The sequence below is a fragment of the Rhamphochromis sp. 'chilingali' genome (assembly GCF_963969265.1).
Source record: "Rhamphochromis sp. 'chilingali' genome assembly, chromosome: 20".
Lineage (NCBI taxonomy): Eukaryota > Metazoa > Chordata > Actinopteri > Cichliformes > Cichlidae > Rhamphochromis > Rhamphochromis sp. 'chilingali'.
This window is the reverse complement of record NC_137947.1, coordinates 5,262,780-5,280,164: the sequence shown is the minus strand read 5'-3', so window position 1 is coordinate 5,280,164 and position 17,385 is coordinate 5,262,780. Positions and strand designations below refer to the sequence as shown.

The 17,385-nt window shown below is 43.7% G+C and overlaps 2 protein-coding genes across 3 annotated transcripts in view; both read left to right on the top strand.

Annotated features, from left to right (window-relative positions):
- Positions 1-4,815, top strand: part of thada (THADA armadillo repeat containing) — a 124,783-nt gene extending 119,968 nt beyond the window's left edge. The window contains exon 38 of the mRNA XM_080868565.1: positions 1,578-4,815. Coding sequence (XP_080724691.1) covers positions 1,578-1,901 — 324 coding nt within the window. The 3' untranslated portion in view covers positions 1,902-4,815. The remainder of the gene's footprint in view (positions 1-1,577) is intronic.
- zfp36l2 (zinc finger protein 36, C3H type-like 2) lies at positions 4,660-8,053 on the top strand. Of its 2 annotated transcripts, none has more exons than XM_080868566.1 (2): positions 4,660-4,974; positions 5,174-8,053. In XM_080868566.1, exons 1-2 carry the CDS (start codon positions 4,885-4,887, stop codon positions 6,383-6,385), a joined length of 1,302 nt encoding a protein of 433 aa, XP_080724692.1. In that variant the 5' UTR covers positions 4,660-4,884; the 3' UTR covers positions 6,386-8,053. The 2 variants fall into 2 exon arrangements, with proteins under 2 accessions (XP_080724692.1, XP_080724693.1); XM_080868567.1 differs by having other exon boundaries at positions 4,661-4,974; positions 5,177-8,053.
- Positions 8,054-17,385: the final 9,332 nt, after the last annotated feature.

Here is a 17,385-nt window from a genome sequence, read left to right as displayed (position 1 = left end):
ACCAAGGTAGATACCATATCGCAGCAACTTGTCAGCTTGAATAAAGGCCCACCGTAAAAGGTATCCTTTATTTGTATCATATCGTTTATTTGACTCCAGCTGGGACCACAACGAGCCCTGGAGTGACCTTAAAAGAGCACAATTGACGTATTAGCGATCTGTTAGCTACTTGCTAGTATTTTGGCATCTGCATTCATAATGGCCATTAAATGGAATTAGAAATGCTAATTACGGAGTTTTGACGTTGCATGGTTTGTCGAGCAGAGGGGCAGTCTGTTGGCAACACATCTGTTTGGAACCCCACAAACACAACAACCAGGTGATCCAAGCAGTATCGCCAAGTCACAACAACAGTCACTTAAATAGACACTTAAATAGCTACGCAAAACAAATGGAATCTGTTTGTTTCATAAGACTAAAAGAAACTAGTGCTTTCAGCATTAATCTCGTTAAAATGGCATTAACGCCGTAACCGCATTAACGCGGCAAATCTCCGTTAGCGAGTTAGTGCGGATTGCCCATGCTTGGGGCAGCACGGCGCTAACGAGCTAACTGCGCTAACACGTTAGCGTATACGTATATATATGTGTGTGTGTGTGTGTGTGTGTGTATGTATGTATGTATGTATGTATGTATGTATGTATGTATGTATGTATGTATGTATGTATGTATATATATATATATATATATATATATATATATATATATATATATATATATATATATATATATATATATATATATATATAGTGCTATTTCTTACTTCTTGTACTGTCTGTTTTTGTTACTGTTTGTACTGGAGCACCGTAACCAACATAATTTCCTTTAGGGATCAATAAAGGATTCTGATTCTGATTTTTACTGATTGCCTGGCAACAAGAACAGGATTCTTGAAACTAACTGGATGAATAGTTTCAAAAACTAGCATTTGAGGCCACAAACTCATAAGGAAAATGTTTAAGAGAGGTCATAGACCAGGCGAGTATTAGGTTTGTTTTACAATGATTTGCAGTATAATCTGACTTACTTTGGAAACCTAAGGAGCCTGAAGCACTTCCAGATGGGCACTTCATTTTTCAGGCCTGGAAGCTGTGTCCGTCTTCTATATACAGTTTATGATAGTGACTAAACCACGGAGATTTATTATCAAGTGTTTTAGGCCTGGGATTGTTTTCTCAAAGTAAAGCTTCAGAGTTAGTCTCTCCTGGCAGCAGAAAGCATATCTTGAGTTATTGTGACAAGTCAGCAAAAATCTAGCTTTTAAAGTACAACAACATTTACAAAAGTCTCTGTTTTAGGGCTCTTAAAAGCCTAGAGTTGTGTGGATACAGGCTTACTTACAACACAGAACTGTTTTTAGTAAAAACAAATACATATATGTGAGTATAGATGTTGTGATTTTTGTGAATTTAGTGAAGGTGATGGAACATTTAGCAGCTATAGATTGAGATTCTTCATTGATGATTTGGTGGAAACTGGATCGGTATTACACAACCAGCTCTAGGTGTGGGAGGGGGGGAAAGCAAACTCTTTAAATTCCCTTCCAGTAAAGTGACTTCCATTTTGCTTTTGACCAGGACGATGACGACTTCCTGTTCGAGAAAGGGGATCTAAACCTATGGGCTGAGCCCATCCAGTGGGTGAAGCTGCTTCACAGACACCTTGGCTCCCTCATCCTAACCTTCAAGGACACTCAGGAACCGGGATCTGCTGGGCTGGACCAGGTTAACCAAATCCACACTCTGGCCCAAAGCAAGGCCCTCAGCTCCCAGCAGGCCCTGGACTCCCTCCCAGCTCTGCCTCAGTTCTGCTGCACCATCGAGCACGCCCGGCTGACGCTGCGTCAGCAGAGGGCCGCTCTGGCTCTAGAGTTGCTGGACAGGCTGAGACAGAGAAGCTAGAAGAGATCGGTTTTAGTTGCACCAGTTGTTTATTTTCGATGGGAAAAGACTTCCAAATATTTCAGTTATCACATAAATGGATTTTAATGGCCCGACACAGGAGACCACAGGCTGGTTTTGTGGTGAAGTCTTTTAATGATCAAGTGGAGGGAATGAAGGAACTCTGATGTTTTTTGTTTTTTACTTCATGTCTTACAAATGTTGCTCTCATTGACTGCCAGAAGCGTCATAAGTGCATGATTACTGTTCCGTTATTAGTGTACTTTTTAAATCCAATGTTCCCAACTGCTAAAATGGAAAAAATACAACATAATGTCCTGTTTTTTTTTTCCTTTGTTTGTTTCTAAATGCTACGATGGTTTTAAAGAGGCTGCAGATGATAATAACAACACTTTGTGAACATGTGTGCAGATTTCTGGCAATTGTGGAGCCATAACAATAATTCAAGCCGGGCTTGTGCGAAAACAACACTCGGCGCACTGTTCTCTTATCAGCGGGAATGTGTCACACGACAAACTTCCAACAGTGTCAGCATTGAGCTCGCAGTGCGTCCCGCGCTCTCCATGTCCACCAGGGAATTTTAATTCGGAACAAAACAACTCGGGCGCCTTGAAGCTTTTCGGGCTTGAGTGCGGCGATTGTGTCGGCGCTGACACGTCACCAGAGTTGTATTTCAGCGTACGCTTTTGACTCCTGTGTGTTTATACGAGGTGTTATTTTCCTGTGATATTTAATTTACTGCAGGACTCTTCCCATTGGACTGCGTTTTTATTCTTCCCTCTAGTTTTCCCGGTTATGTAATTAGGAGGCAGGCACAATACGCTACTGTCCTCCCTGAGTGTGTGTGTGTGTGGATCCATGCTGCCCCCTCATTCAGCTGGACCCTTCTCTCTCCCTGGTAGCCATGTTCCCAGTTACAGTAAAACTGACGTAATGTTTTGGAGCGCCTCGACATCCCCCAATAAAAACAGAGCCGTGCAAAGGGAGAGCGGTTTCTGCGGGACGAGGATGTGTTCGAGGGATTTCTCAGGAGCCTCGCTGTGTCTGTCCTTCACATTAAACTATTTATCACAACTTTGCAAATAGTCCTGGGGCAGCCCTCAGCCTAATTTTAGGGTTGGTAGTAGTAGATTCCAAGCTCTTATGTCACTTGTTTTTCGCTTGTTGCTATTTTCCCTTTTTTTTTTTTTTTGCCCTTCTTCCATCTCTAACCAAACCATTCAGCCCTTAACAGTACACTGAATCATGTCACAGAAGGAAAACTTTTAGAATCACTCTTCCAATTATAATAATATATGGAAAACCAGTGTTGCAGAAACCAGTCATTTCTGGTGATATGTGTTGCTTTTTTCCTTCTTCTTTTTTTTTAAATACCCTCCTGCCTGAAATATCTGCATTTCGGAGGCCTGATATAGAGCTCCCGTGCTCTGCTGCCAACTCTGCAATCTTTCCACTGTGGTTTTTAAAAAAAATCTTGTCATAACTCCAGAGAGCAGACTTGAGGAGTTTGACATTTTCATGTGAACATTTTGCCATCCTTGCAAGGATGGGGGGACTTATTGCAACCGCACTGCACTCTTTGACTTTACAACCAAGGGACTTTTTATTGTTAGGCAGGGAGGTTTTGTTAAAATGACAAAAACATGTTAAAAATGATTTTTTTTTTTGCGTCTCAGGAGCTTTACTTTCACCTCTTTGTGCAGAAATACGAATTGCTGTGCTTTTATTAAAAAAAAATAATCAGTTAAAAGTATGATAGTGCTCCAGTTTAACTGTCCTGGGTGGACCTCTAAAATCTTATCCAGCTCTGGTCAGCAGGTGGCGCCTCAGTCCTCCTCCCCCTTCGCCGATCCCCCTGCTGCTCTCTAGGGGGCAGTGTTGCTCTGTCGCTCCACACAAAAACCACATTCCTGCACAGTCTGGGCCTTCTTGAGGTTGGAGGATGGTGAAAAACAAGTTTTAGAGGAACTTAGAGGAGTGCTTTAAAAAGACTGAACCAAAACAAATCTATTTACTGCAGTAATGACTCTGCACGTTGTGCTTTAGGAGTGACGGCTTCAAAGGTGAAAGCCAACACTTTTAAAAAAGTTTAGTCGTGACAAGATTAAAGTGGATCATGGTGGCATATAGAACCTGTGTGTGTGTGTGTGTGTGTAGAGTGGATACTGTGGATTATGCAACCAGTGGAGTCTAAAAATTGTGCTGCACTCTGACTGGTCTTTTCTGCGCTCATACTTGTGGTCTCACCCCATCCACAGGCAGAGAAGCAGGGAGAGGCTGAATTTCCTTCCATTACAAATACATGTGTCAGCTTCTAAGTGCACAAGAAAAGAAGACTGTCGGTTCAAATCCCAGGACTTCAGGAGCCTTAAAACCTCCCTCTATTTACGACAGCGAGCTTCGCTAATGCGCTGCAGGCTGGCACGCATTCATAGTAGAGTACCACATTCTTTCTCAACGAGCCCAAAAAGCAAAACCAGCTTCCACAAAATTGTGTGATTTAAAAAAAATTTAAATAAAAAAATAAAAAAAAGTTTCGGGGGCGTGAGAGGGTGGTGGTTGTAGGGGGGTTGGGCTGGAGTTGTATTTCATTTTCAAGGCGTGGTGTTAAAGAATAGACGGCCAACCGGTGAATGGAAGTTTTTTTTTTTTCCCTCGGGGAGGAGGCGGCTCCTCGAAAAAAGTTTGCGCCGACTTGAGCTCGCCCCTCCCCGGCCACGCAACATTTATACGAAGGCTTAGAGCTCCCAGCAAAGCACTCTGGCTCAGCGCTTCTTAAGGGGAGGAAATAAAACCACCTACAACTCAACAACACAAAGCTAACCCCCCTCTTTCCCTCCCTCCTGTTTCTTTCACGGACTTAAACCTGCACAGAAGCTTTTTAAGCAACTTTTCAAAAGTTTTATTTTTTTTTTCCACAACCAAAAACCAGTCGTGGCACAAACTACTGCTCGTCGCATTCAAGGATCCTGCTCGGTCCTCCATGAAAGAGTCAGTGCGGCAGCAAGTTTGGGCAAAAGAGATGTCAGCGACCGTCTTGTCAGCTTTCTACGACATGGACATGCTTTATAAGGTAAAGTTTGACGCTTTGAGAGTCTTTTCTTGTTCTGAATGAGTTTTGTGCTTGAAGTGGCATACTAACTTGTGCACAGTTTGCATGTGTTCGACTGCAACAAGTTGTAAATACTGCAGGCGCAGTCTTTATGCCATGTGCTCAAAACAGTAACGCAGTTAACTGTCTGAGACGCTAACTTGGTGTCATTTCTTCCCAGCAGCAAGATAAAAGCATGAACATGAACGCCCTCCACATCAACAGCATGCTGGACAAGAAGGCGGTGGGAGCTCCGGTTGGCGCTCCCGGCTCCGGCGGCGCCTTCACGCCGGGATTTTACCGCAGAAACTCGACCAGCAACGTGGAGGCGATGAACAACGGCAACAAGTTCTCCATGGGCACCTACGACAGCCTCAAGGAGAACACGCCGAGCAGCAACAGCAGCGCCACGGTCCTCATTAACAAGGAGAACAAGTTTCGCGACCGCGCTTACAGCGAGAACGGAGAGCGCGGCGTGCTGCAGCAGAAGCCCGGCTCACAGATCAACTCCACCCGCTACAAGACCGAGCTGTGTCGGCCCTTCGAGGAGAACGGCTCCTGCAAGTACGGCGAAAAATGTCAGTTCGCTCACGGCTACCACGAGCTGAGGAGCTTGTCCCGCCACCCTAAATACAAAACTGAGCCGTGCCGCACCTTCCACACCATCGGCTTCTGCCCGTACGGTCCCCGCTGTCACTTTATCCACAACGCCGACGAGCGCCGGCCCGCTCCGCCCGCCAACGCTAACGTGCAGACGGTGGAGCCCAGATCGGCTCGCGAGCTCTGCGGCTACGGCCAGAGAGAGGTCCTGCCGCCGCAGCAGCAGCTCGGCTACACCCAGAGGGACAGACCAAAGCTTCACCACAGTCTCAGCTTCTCCGGCTTCTCCACCCACCACGGACTGGAGTCTCCCTTGCTCGACAGCCCGACGTCCCGGACCCCTCCGCCTCCCACCTCAGCCTCCTCCTGCACCTCCGCCCACAGCTACTACAACGACGACGTTCTGTCTCCGAACTCCGTGCCGTGCATCAACAGTGCCTTCTCTTTCCCCGGACAGGACCTAAAAGCCTTACTGGCCCCGCTGACTGTGCACACCAGCAGCAGCTACGCCAACAACCACTCCGCCGGTGCCTACTACGGGAACGTGCAGAGCAGCGTGTGCCCACCTTCCCCGCCGACCTACAACATGAGCCACTTGCAGGCGTTGCGCCGCCTCAACGAGTCGCCGGTGTTCGATCCTCCTCCTAGCCCGCCAGACTCGCTCTCTGACCGGGAGAGCTATGCGAGCGGGTCCCTCAGCTCTTCCGGGAGCCTCAGCGGCTCCGAGTCCCCGAGTCTGGACGCTGGAAGACGTTTGCCAATCTTCAGCAGGCTGTCGATTTCAGATGACTAATCACACTTTTCTTTTTTCTTTATTTTTTTTTTCATATGGATTATGATGGACGAGTCAGGGGAGGTGGGTTGTCAGTGAGTGAGAGACTGTCCTTCAAAGCAGAGGATCCCACCCCACTGCCCTCATTTCAGCAGCATCCATCCCTGCTGAAGTGCCTTCGTGCAAGACTTTTAAAATCTCTACCAGCTCTAAAGGTGCTGACCCTGCTCCGACCTCGCTGGAGGGGGGCAAGAGGAGAGTCTCACCCGCAGAGATCAATAAAGCTTCAGTTTAAAGTGTCCTTGACCTGGCATTAGTCTAGTATTTTTTTTCTTTATATGTAATATAGCTGTAATAAAACTTAGATAGCAAACAGAAGGCATTCCATCAGTGCCTTGCCCAAGGGCTCATGGCAGCCCTCTTCTCCCTTATTGTTGCTCTATCAGGCAAGCCACACTTTTCCTGGGATTAAGTGTGTGTGTGTGTGTGTGTGTGCGTGTGTGTGTGTGTGTGTGTAACATGACTTGACAAGAAGAAGAGACTGTAAGCGGTTTCAGATTTCCTCCCATCCTGCCAAGAAAATGCCTTGACTTAAAGTAACATTTTTTTTTTTCATCCTCTTCTTCTTTCCTCTCTGAAAGCTTCAACTTCCATTCCAGATCTGTCTCTCACCCAGCGCCACCCAGTGGTTCGTTTGGTTAGTGTAGTTTGTTGCTTGGTTAAAAAGCACTCTTGAGTTGGGCTTGTTTGGGGAAATCACTGCTGATGGTTGAATATATATTTTTTTAGCTGTTTCTTTTTTTTTTCTCTTCTTTTTTTGAGTGATTTACATAGCGGTGCATAACTGGCTATGGACTATTTAACTTATTTATTATCTTGTGAAAAAAAGTATAGGCTACATTGGTAATTTGTGTCCATACTGTATTTATCAAGTATGATGAAGCAATAGATCTATATTCTTTTATGTTTAAATTATGATCGCCATTATTAATCTGCATAAAGTGGAGTGTATGTTCTTTTCACAGTAATATATATATTGTTTTTTCTCCTTTTTTGTAACTTCACTTGGTTATTTTTATTGTAAATGAGTAAAAAAAAAAAAATCTTAATTTAAGAGAACGTATGTGATATTTATTTCATTAATTTTGTTTCCTTGTTTACGTTTATTAAAAGTTTGCGTGATTGCTGTTTGCTCCTGAGGTTGTGTGTCAGAGCTGTAGAAGGCTTTCTTTTTTTTTTAATTTCTTTTTTGAGGATCCTTATTTAGATGTGTCTGTAGAATGTATAAACAATGGTTTGTCATAGACCGTCCAAACCTTCGTTCCTCTTTTCGTTGATCTAGATCAGACTTCAGTGACAAAGAATCCGAGTCAATAAATTAACCAAAAAGTTTTTTTTTGTTTTTTTTTCCTTTTTCATTTTCTGTTTGCACGAGGTCACACTGTGATTCCAGCCACGTGCTAAAGAATGTAGCAATCCCTTGTGCCCCAGTATTATTGTGTAGTGCCTATGGGGTTCATAATCTTGACATGCCTTAAAATTAACCAAATAAAGTATTTTTCCTACATTGCATCTTTTTATAAATCCAGATGGAACTGAATGTAGTGTTGGATTTTTGTTTTTTCTAGAGGTTGTTACCACTCCAGACACTCTGACAGGAAAAAAAGAAAGGAGAAAAAAAAAACACAACTGTAAACTTTCTCAAAGTCCCCATTCCTCGTTTTTGTTTGGTTTTTTTAAAATATTGAAATCTAGTGTTGAGTTTGCTGGAGAGGGAAGTTGGATGGACACATTTGGATTGTACATAGTAGGTACAGGGGGATGCGCACTATGTACTTTTGACTACTTTATCAGAAGTAAAGCTTTTTGAATGTAACACACAGAAAAAAAAAATGGAGAAAAAAAAAGACGGACAAAAAGACAACCGAGAGTTGTGTTCTTTTCTTTGGGGGGGGGTCAGTTCACTACAAATTGAGTGTGAGACTGTTAACTTTGTACTGTACATTTTTTTTGTAGTTCTCCCAATAAAAAAAAAAAAAAAAAAAAAAAAAAAAAAAACTTTGAAAAAGTTTCAGACTCTGACTTCTTGTAAATGTATGATGATGTCACACACGGTCAAAGCGCTGACCAGCTAGTTTTACCCCAGTGCTGCTGAGATGCCCCCCCCTTTCTCCGGATGTGTAAATGCTCTCTGCAACGGTTGTGAAAGTTCACTGCAAACATGGAAAAGGGGTACAGAACAAACTGGAGATGGTGTTGCGTAATGAATTTTCAAAATGAAAAACTTAAGAGGCACTGGGCCGTGGGAGGATACGATTTCAATCTTTATTATGTCGATATACGTGATATAGACTGGCACTCTCAACCCTCAGACTGCAGAAGAAGTGCCACACAAAGTTAAAGCACGATATCCTGCTCACTTCCAGCTCCTTGTTTTTAATCTGGGACTAGCTTTCTTGCTTCATACTGGCTTTGGGCCGAGGCTTTAATCGCCGACTATCTGCCAACGAGCTGTTTCCCCCAGTTCTTTAAGCCAGCTTTATCCTGATTGGCTGCCCTTCACATACAAAAGGTTTGACCAGCACTGTAAAAACTGAGCTGATTTACAGCGATTACAGAATAGGTCTCCTTTAAGACATCAAAAATAAAAGTACTGGTCTGATATTTAGTTCTGGGAGTGTAGTCCAGAGTCACAAGTTAAATCTTGGGGCTCGTAATTCTGATTAAAAAATGCAGAGGAAGAAGACGAATCAACAAGTTTGTGTTGTTGTTGTTTTTCTTTGTTGAGCGGATCTTAATCGTAGTTTTTGTTTTTTAGAGCCTCGGCAGTTATTTAAACAAAACCATGTGAGAAGTTTAGAGAGGAAATCTTTTTGTGGGGAATGAAAATGCTCAAGTGCGAGCGCAGCAGCGAGGATGACGAGTGAATCATTAACCCTTAGTGTTCTCTAGGATTTTACCCGAGTCATGGCTTGCTTCAATAAAAAAATAAATGTGCTTGTGTTGCACTTTCCAGAGACTTTTTATTCTTTTCCTCGTTTTCTGCCACACACACACACACACACACACACACACTAAGGCCCAATGTATGATCATTAAGAACTCTATTATAGCCCATTAATCAAGCTATGGAGTTTGAAATGAGCACTATAGCTACCCTTTAACTGTATGAGTGACATCGGCGTGCTCTCAGGTCACAGATTATTGTATCAGCAGCAGCCATCGGCTCATAACTGATTAACTCTGCAGTTGTAAACGTGTTTCTTCTATCAGTGACCTGAGCTAGTAAACTTTTGCAATTCACCAGCTTCAGAAACTGATCCAGGCTCGCCGGCTTCTCATCAGAGTGCCACGTTCGCTCACGTCTAGACGGAGGCGAAAGCCCCGGCGTGCGCTGGCCTCCGCTGTCGTGGTGCGCGGGTTTCTAGGAGGCTTTCAAAGAAGAGCAGCTCTCTGTGGCATTGCTCTTAGGCAGTAAGAAAATACAGGGCCCGGGAGTCATGCGGTGCCTGGAGTTCACGCCAAGATAAGGCAGGCTGATAAGGGCCTCTGCAAATATTTACTGTGTCCTCAGGATTTCATAATGAAGTGTTTATCAGAGCAGAGCCAAAGGGCTGCACAATGTGCTGCGGCCCTGCCAAGTAGGATCCGCGTACCTGTGACTCAGAGTGTGTTTGTGTGGATGAGTTTCACTCAACAAACCTACATATAGAGATTGAGGGAATGTACTCCCGTTCATATATGTTATGTCTGAGTAAGATGAACTTTTCCTATGAAGAATGTGTATGTATGTAAGAGTGTGTTTGTGTGTAGGGGTCGGCCTAGCTAATGGGTTCTGGAGCTTGTACAATGAAAGGAAACACTCTCTGACTTGTGATTAGGGCAGGAAGAGTCCAGCTTCCTGGCCACTACCCATTTCCACCTCTTCTTCGTCCTGCTGTTTTTCCTCCTCCTTCAGCTTCCCTTCTCCCCTACACAGGCGGCTCGGTGGCTTCTAGAAGTTGCTATTTGTGTTCCGCGCTGCCGCTCTGGGAAGCCGTACGCTCGTCCTGGTATTGTTTTGGCATGCTAAGCCCAGACCTGGGGTCAAGCAGTAATGGCGTATAACTTTTTAGACTTTTGTCGTAGAATATATGGGTGCCAGATGGGTGGAAGCTTGCCAAACAGAAAGCAGAAAGCAGAGGCTCTGATCATTTTTTATGTCACAAAGCTCTAATTAGACTCTGATCAGACCTTAACCGTCCATGTGGCCAGATTTTCCCTGCAGGTTGATTTAGCTGTAAAAGTAGAAGATTAAAGGAAAAAATGTTTCCTTTATTTAACGAGCTATAATTGCTACTTATAACTAAAGTGAAAGTAAACATTTCTCACTCTAGCAGGGATCCTCTTCCCCTCCACCACCCTATCCTCCACCCAGCTCCGGGCCTCGGAGTCACACGGGTGTAAATCAACCCTCGAAAGTCCCCTTTTTGTACCGATTACCTGCGATTGTCAACTTTTTGTGACCCTACTCTGGTTTCACAATGAAACAATGTGTGCATGTGTCACAACAGGGTATGAAGCTCCACCCAGCTGACGGTGTGGCTCAGGATCAGGGAGCTGTCACACTTTCCAGAAGCGCCCAGTCAGAAGTTGGAGTTGTTTATTTGGTCATAACTTGAGGTAACATGAAGGCAGATGATATCCAAGTCCTTTTTAAGGCAACAGGAGGGCCGCCAAGACAGACAAGGGATCCATTCTGTCAGTGATCTGAAGTCCTGTGTGGCCTGTAACTATTTTACATTCAAATAATAGCATCAGAATCATTTTGATGGTACACTGACTTGTAATAAAGAGATGGGCTCTTCTTTTTCTTTTTACTTTCCTAAAAGAAAACAGCCGCTGGCAACTGCTATATATTCTAAACTGTGCTGAAGTGGCAGTTTGGTGTGGGAGCCATGGTTTACTTTTGCTTGTGGTTTTAATTCAGTGCTTTAATCTCAAGAGGGCGAATGGTACAAAGGTGTAAACTAACAGCTTTTATTCAGCTGCACACGCAGCAACTGTGTTCCCACCGAGTTTCTGTACTTTTAGTTTGATTAAACTCCTTCCATAAGCAAGTCTCACTACTGGGCAGCTATGTTGAACACTTACTGAGGATTTATACTTCAGCAGTAAATCTACGTCGTAACTGCTGCGTTGAATGAAGTTACGTTTCTTGGAAGGTGCACATCAGGTAATCGTTATATCTTCAGTTACGACGTAGATTTACCGCACAAGTCACAACCTACGGCACAACCTGACCGCCCGGCCTCCCTCCGCAAATGTTTCTGTCAGCTGGCACCGTGAATAAAACACTGGGACACGACCACGCGGTAGTTAAAACATCACGTTATTGTCTCCCTAATAACGTGTGTGGGCTGTATGGGCGAGGGGTGTCTTTTGCTTTTGTATTTTTTTGTATTTGCTGCAGTTTTACTCCGTTTGACCTCTCAAGGCCACCGTCCTTTCGGTAGTTAGTTTGAAGCGCTTTTGAAGCGCTACTGATGCTAATTTCACTTTAGCATCAGTAGTCAGCGCTGTATAAAAATAGTTATACGAAGTTTTCTAACTTTGACACAGAATCCCAGACTAAATGGTGAATCCCCGACTTGTTATATAACTTTGTTTTTCTTTTTAGCTCCAGCGCATGTAAAGGTCGTCAAAGTTACAACCTGCAGGTGCACAGTGCTGCTCACATGTCTATGTAAATGATTACATTTTCAGGTGAGATCAGACTTAAGGCAGTGCTTCTCAAACTACTTTATGGTGTGCCCTGCTTCTGAAGCTGAAATAGCTTCGCACTTCTTATGAATCAGCTACATTAAAACGTTTCTTTTCTGTAAAAAAACCCAAAACATTCCTTCCTTTCACATTCTTTGATGGCTCCAGTAAGAACTGAGTCATGGGGATCTTGGAGAAAATTGAGGGAAATTTCTGCGTCTTTATTTAGTAATTAATGCCTGTGTGCTTGTGTCTATAGCAGATTTTTATGTTACTTTATGCATAAACACTGTAATAATGTCAGCGGCATAATAATCCACCCGCTTAAGCAAATATTTCCCTCGCCTTTCTGTACCCACTGACAGAAGGTCCCACTTTACATCACCAAGGAAGGCTGTAGCGTGCGGATGCTGAATAAGGTCATGTTTTGGGCTTCTTCTTTTTTTTGTCGAGTTCATTTCAAGCCTGGGGATGTGCTGGAGTGTGTTGGGTGCAGGCAGTTGGCTGAGGCCAGTCATGTTCTGCCTGGTCTGCCGTGTCCTTCTCCCTTCAATGTATGCCGAGCTGCAAATATTTACAGAGCATCCTGTGAGAGGCCTGAGTGTTTACTGCTAAAGCTTGTGGCTCCACATTGAGAGTGTGTATGTATATGAGCAATGAAGAAGCGTTGCTTCTCTCGGTGCTCTCGCTGTGTGTGTGTTTGTCGGATGAGGCACTTCCCTTGGTCTCTCCACAGTCTGCTAACACTAGCACCTGGCTCTCGTTCAGGCCTCCGGCTCTGAGCTCCGTCTGTGAGTCCACATTTTGGGCCAAGTCGTGGAGAGGCGGTCGGTCCTCGCTTTGAATTTTCTGCAAACGACAGAAAGATGGGAGATGTGTTTGTGCGCCTCGCCTTATCCTGTACACAAGGCTGCAGCACTGACATCACGTCTTTGCGGCTGGAACATTCTCATAAAACATGTTTTCTTTATTTCTTCCCCAATGTAAATAATCCAGAGGGTGTAAATACCATAAAGGGCCCGGGGAACAGTTTCTCAGGCAAGTCAGTCTGTGTGCAGATATATCAAGAATCAAGTAGCCCGTGTTGAACACGTGGGCGGACGTTTCACTGTGGCATGGTTAATGAGGTCCACAGACATGCTAACCTGGTCTGGCTCTAATTCTGTCATTGGCTGCTTTTCTCAGAGGCTTGAGTATTCTTGGCTGGCCTGTAATCTGCAGCGGAAACATACCAGATGGCTTAGTGCCCACTACTTACAGTGCAAAAATCCTCACTATAGGATGTATACATAAAAACCCCTGTTTATACCTCGACTTATGCACTGACGTCCTACCTTAAATGATATACACAGTACCTTGCAAAAGTCATGGGCCACTCCTCATTTCTTTGTATTTTGTTTCCAAGGATCCATAGTTTGTTGCAATTTTTTTTACATGGCCTTGAGGAACAGTTCTCCAGGCGTTCTAAAGGTTTAGTGTACGCTGTGCAGTCCTTCTACTGGACCATTTTCAAAGCAATGTTATTTAGCCACTTAATACCGACCTATGAATCCTTTAAACATAAAAAAATCACCTAACTCAGGGATGAACCAGTGCTGTGTCGCCACATAACAAACAGCTTAGCAAAGAACTAAGTTTAAATTGTGTCTTTAAACACTTTGCTTCCATTTCTTTAGTCTAGAATCTACAAAAGATGCCAGAGATAACACAGTTGAAAGACATAAATTGACATAAAACTTGGCATATCTTGGTAATGAATGCAGGTAGCCCTTAAAAAGTGGTAAATCAGGAGGTAGATCAGGTCATCTACTAGCTGGAAGGTGGGTAGTTTGATCCCTGGCTGCTGCAGTCGGCATGCTAAAGTATCCTTGTGCAAGATACTGAACCCCAAATTGCACTTAATTGCATTCACCAGTGTGTGAATATCTGTGAATGTTAGATAGAAAGCATTAAGGCATAAAACACTTCTTGGATGAATGAGGCATGTTGTATAAAGCACTTTGAGTGAGTGTTAAATGTCCTTCAAGCAGCCTGGAGAACTTTTCTGAAGACGACTTAAAGAAATTAAAGGAAATCTTGCCTAAGAGAGTTCCGGCTGTGCTGAAGAACAGAGGTGGTCGTTAGAATTGTACAAACTGTTTTTGCAGTTTATCCTGCATTTCCAAATATTGCACGTCTCAACAAATTACTACACCTATATCTCTTTTCCTAGCAAAACATAAGAATGGGGTAGCTCAAGACTTTTGCTCAGCACTGTAAATGTAGATGTGGCACGAGAATGAAAATCAAAGTGTTAAAACAGTCCAGTCAAAGTCTAGACCTCAACCTGACTGAAATGCTGTAGCAGGACCGTAAGAGAGCTGTGCATAAACAAATGCCTCTACATCTGAATGATCTAAGAAACCTCGTAAAACATTTCCACTGATGGGAGGAGCTGATGAAGTCCAACACAAAATGATTACTTCAAGTTCTGTTGAATCCTGGGTTCTTCTTAGTTTTTGACAGAACTGCACAGAGGCCCCGTGAAAGCGTTCTTTTTTACATGACGTTGTTTCTCTCTGGCAAGGCAAAGGTTAAGTGAACCAATGGTAAATATATGAACTATGAGGTGAGCGAAGAACCGTTATAGACATATGATGGTGTGGTAAATATAAGGGTCGCGTGTTCAGGCGGATGTCCGCCAGCAATCACCTACAAAGGAACTGACTTTTTATGGGGACGGTGGCTTTATGCACTGCTAAGGTTTGTCTACGCTAACCGGGGTGATAAAGTAGCAGTATGACCAGTCTGTGTTATGTTGCAATATCCGACTAAGGTTTGCCATAGTTAGAGCAGCAATTATCAGTTAAAGCAGAAGTTAAGGGGGATGTTTTCTTACTCATGGTTTCTCCTTTTCAGCTCTGAAAGAAAGCATGTGTTATTCGAGCAGCAGTATGTGTAAGAGAGGAAGCTGAGGGCAACAATGGCTGTCTCTGCTCTGTACGTGCCATATCCCCTCTACCTGACGCAAAGAAGATGCGAAACCCACACAAAGTGAAAAAAAAAACAAGAGAGCCAGAGCAGGCGTGAAAACCTCAGGCCCATGTGTTTGAGAAACGCAGTGTGTAGAGTGTAACTTCCTGACCACTTCTGTAAAGGGCTGTGCTCAGAGCGTGCCTGGGCTCCGAGCACGCTCTCTGTGAGGCAGCGCGATGGGCCCGGGTAAAGACGTGAATGCTTGGTATCCAATACCAAGTAAATACAGGACCAGTATTGCCGATACCAATACTGATACTTTGAAGTTATAAAGCTTATTCAACACAACAAAACACACCTTTTTGGAGACCTGGAATAAAAATATGTATCTAAAGGACTTTGGCTATGATGTGCTGTAGGCTAGAAATACAACAGACATGAACTTCAGCATAAAAATGTTTAGACAGCTTTCATGCTGCATGTTTGATGTATATTTTTTCATTTCTAAATTTAAAACAAAACTTAATTTAACACCTTTCGCTGACTACAATCCCAAACTTGGCGGACAAAAACAAAGCATCGGTCCTGTTGCGCTTGGTCGATCCAGTAGCAATACTTGCATTGCTATCGATACTATCGATAGTTGGATCGGTACGCCCTCGTCTAGCGTGCTGACACTTTCTGGGTGTCGTTCTCTTTGACTGCTGGTGTCATAGAGAGCCACACGTGAGCGAATCCTCACGGTCAGCGCTGTGGTTTTGAGAGCGCAGACTCCGATTGTAGAGTATGGCAATAAGTGGGGAGACTGACACGAAAATATTTAATAGGACTGTTTATTTGGACAGGATGTTGGCAGCGAGTGTGACCCTGAATTCTATCATTACCGCCTTATTTCTCCGGAAACACTTTTCAGCATGGAAGAGAATCCCAGAGGTCAGCGTGTGTGCAGGTTTGTGCGAGTCCATGTGTGGATGTCCGCGCTGCACTAGGTAATTGCATATAATCATCCAAAATGTTTATACTGTACAAATAGCATAACTGTGTTGAGAGAGTGGCTGTGTGGGGATGGCGTAGCTGAGGCTGTGAATGAGCCCAGTCGCTCACTGATTACCCAGGGTCACGGCCAGGCTTTGATTGTTATGCAGCGAGACAGAAGGCCCGCTATCAGTCTTTATGAGCACCATATTCATACTGCACTGTGTCACAAAGTATCATACAGACTGGAAAAACACTATAATATAGTTATGACCTTATAGCTGAGGATATAGGAGGGATTTGCCCTGCAGCAGGAGTGTGAAACATAAGGCCTACGAGCTGGCCCGTCTGAGACTCCACTGGATGGCTTTGGAATAAGTGAAGGAGGGCAAAAATTCTGGAATTTTAAACTGTATTTTCATGGGTTTTACAGCATTTCCTAGTGAAAAAGACCTCCCCTATACACATTTATACTGCAGATAAACCATTAAATGACAGAACTTTCAGCATTTTACAGTGGGTTCAAAGTGGGCTGCATGTGGCCCACAATGTAAAATGAATTTGACATCCCTGCCCTACAAATAGCTCGTGTGTCCTGATCAGTTTTGAGTACTAATCATTGTTCTCCATTAGTAAGGTAATATTTCATGGTGCAAAGTAGGCTGTTTGCTGCGTTTGTGTCGCTGCACGGCTCGTTTGGTATGTTCTTGGTATCGTTTGGTACTTTCACGGTTGGGATGAGATACATCCTGGACAGATCACCAATCTTTCACAGGGCTAACACGCACAGACAACCGGTCACACTCACATTCACACCTATGGCTAATTTAAAATCACCAGTAAGCCTAACCCATGCATGCCTTTGGACTGTGGGAGCAAGGTGGAGTACCTGGAGAGGACCCCACGCAGACATGGGGGGAACATCCACATAGAAAAAAGCTTAAGCCAGCTGATGGATTTGAACCCAGTACCTTGTTCCTGTGAGCAGCAATGCTAACTGTCACAACATTGTGCCACCATTGCCTCCAAAAGTATCCTTAAAATTCTCCAAAACATATTTTTCAGACTAGAATTATTAGACCTCTGAAGGATAAATAAGTGGTAATATTGTCTGAGCTTGGTTTGACCATCCATCTCACCCAAGTTTAAATATCAAAGGCGTTTGATCAATTAGATTTTTGCTAATGGGAAAAAGTATCAGTGCATCACCATCTACTCATTGCACTAGCTTGAAAATATATTTATAGTCCATGAACCTGTCAGATTCTGATGATCCACAGATCTGTTCCATTCATAGCAAGACATTGTTAGTGAAAGTTTTGATGGATATGCCAGAAAATTAGTTTCAG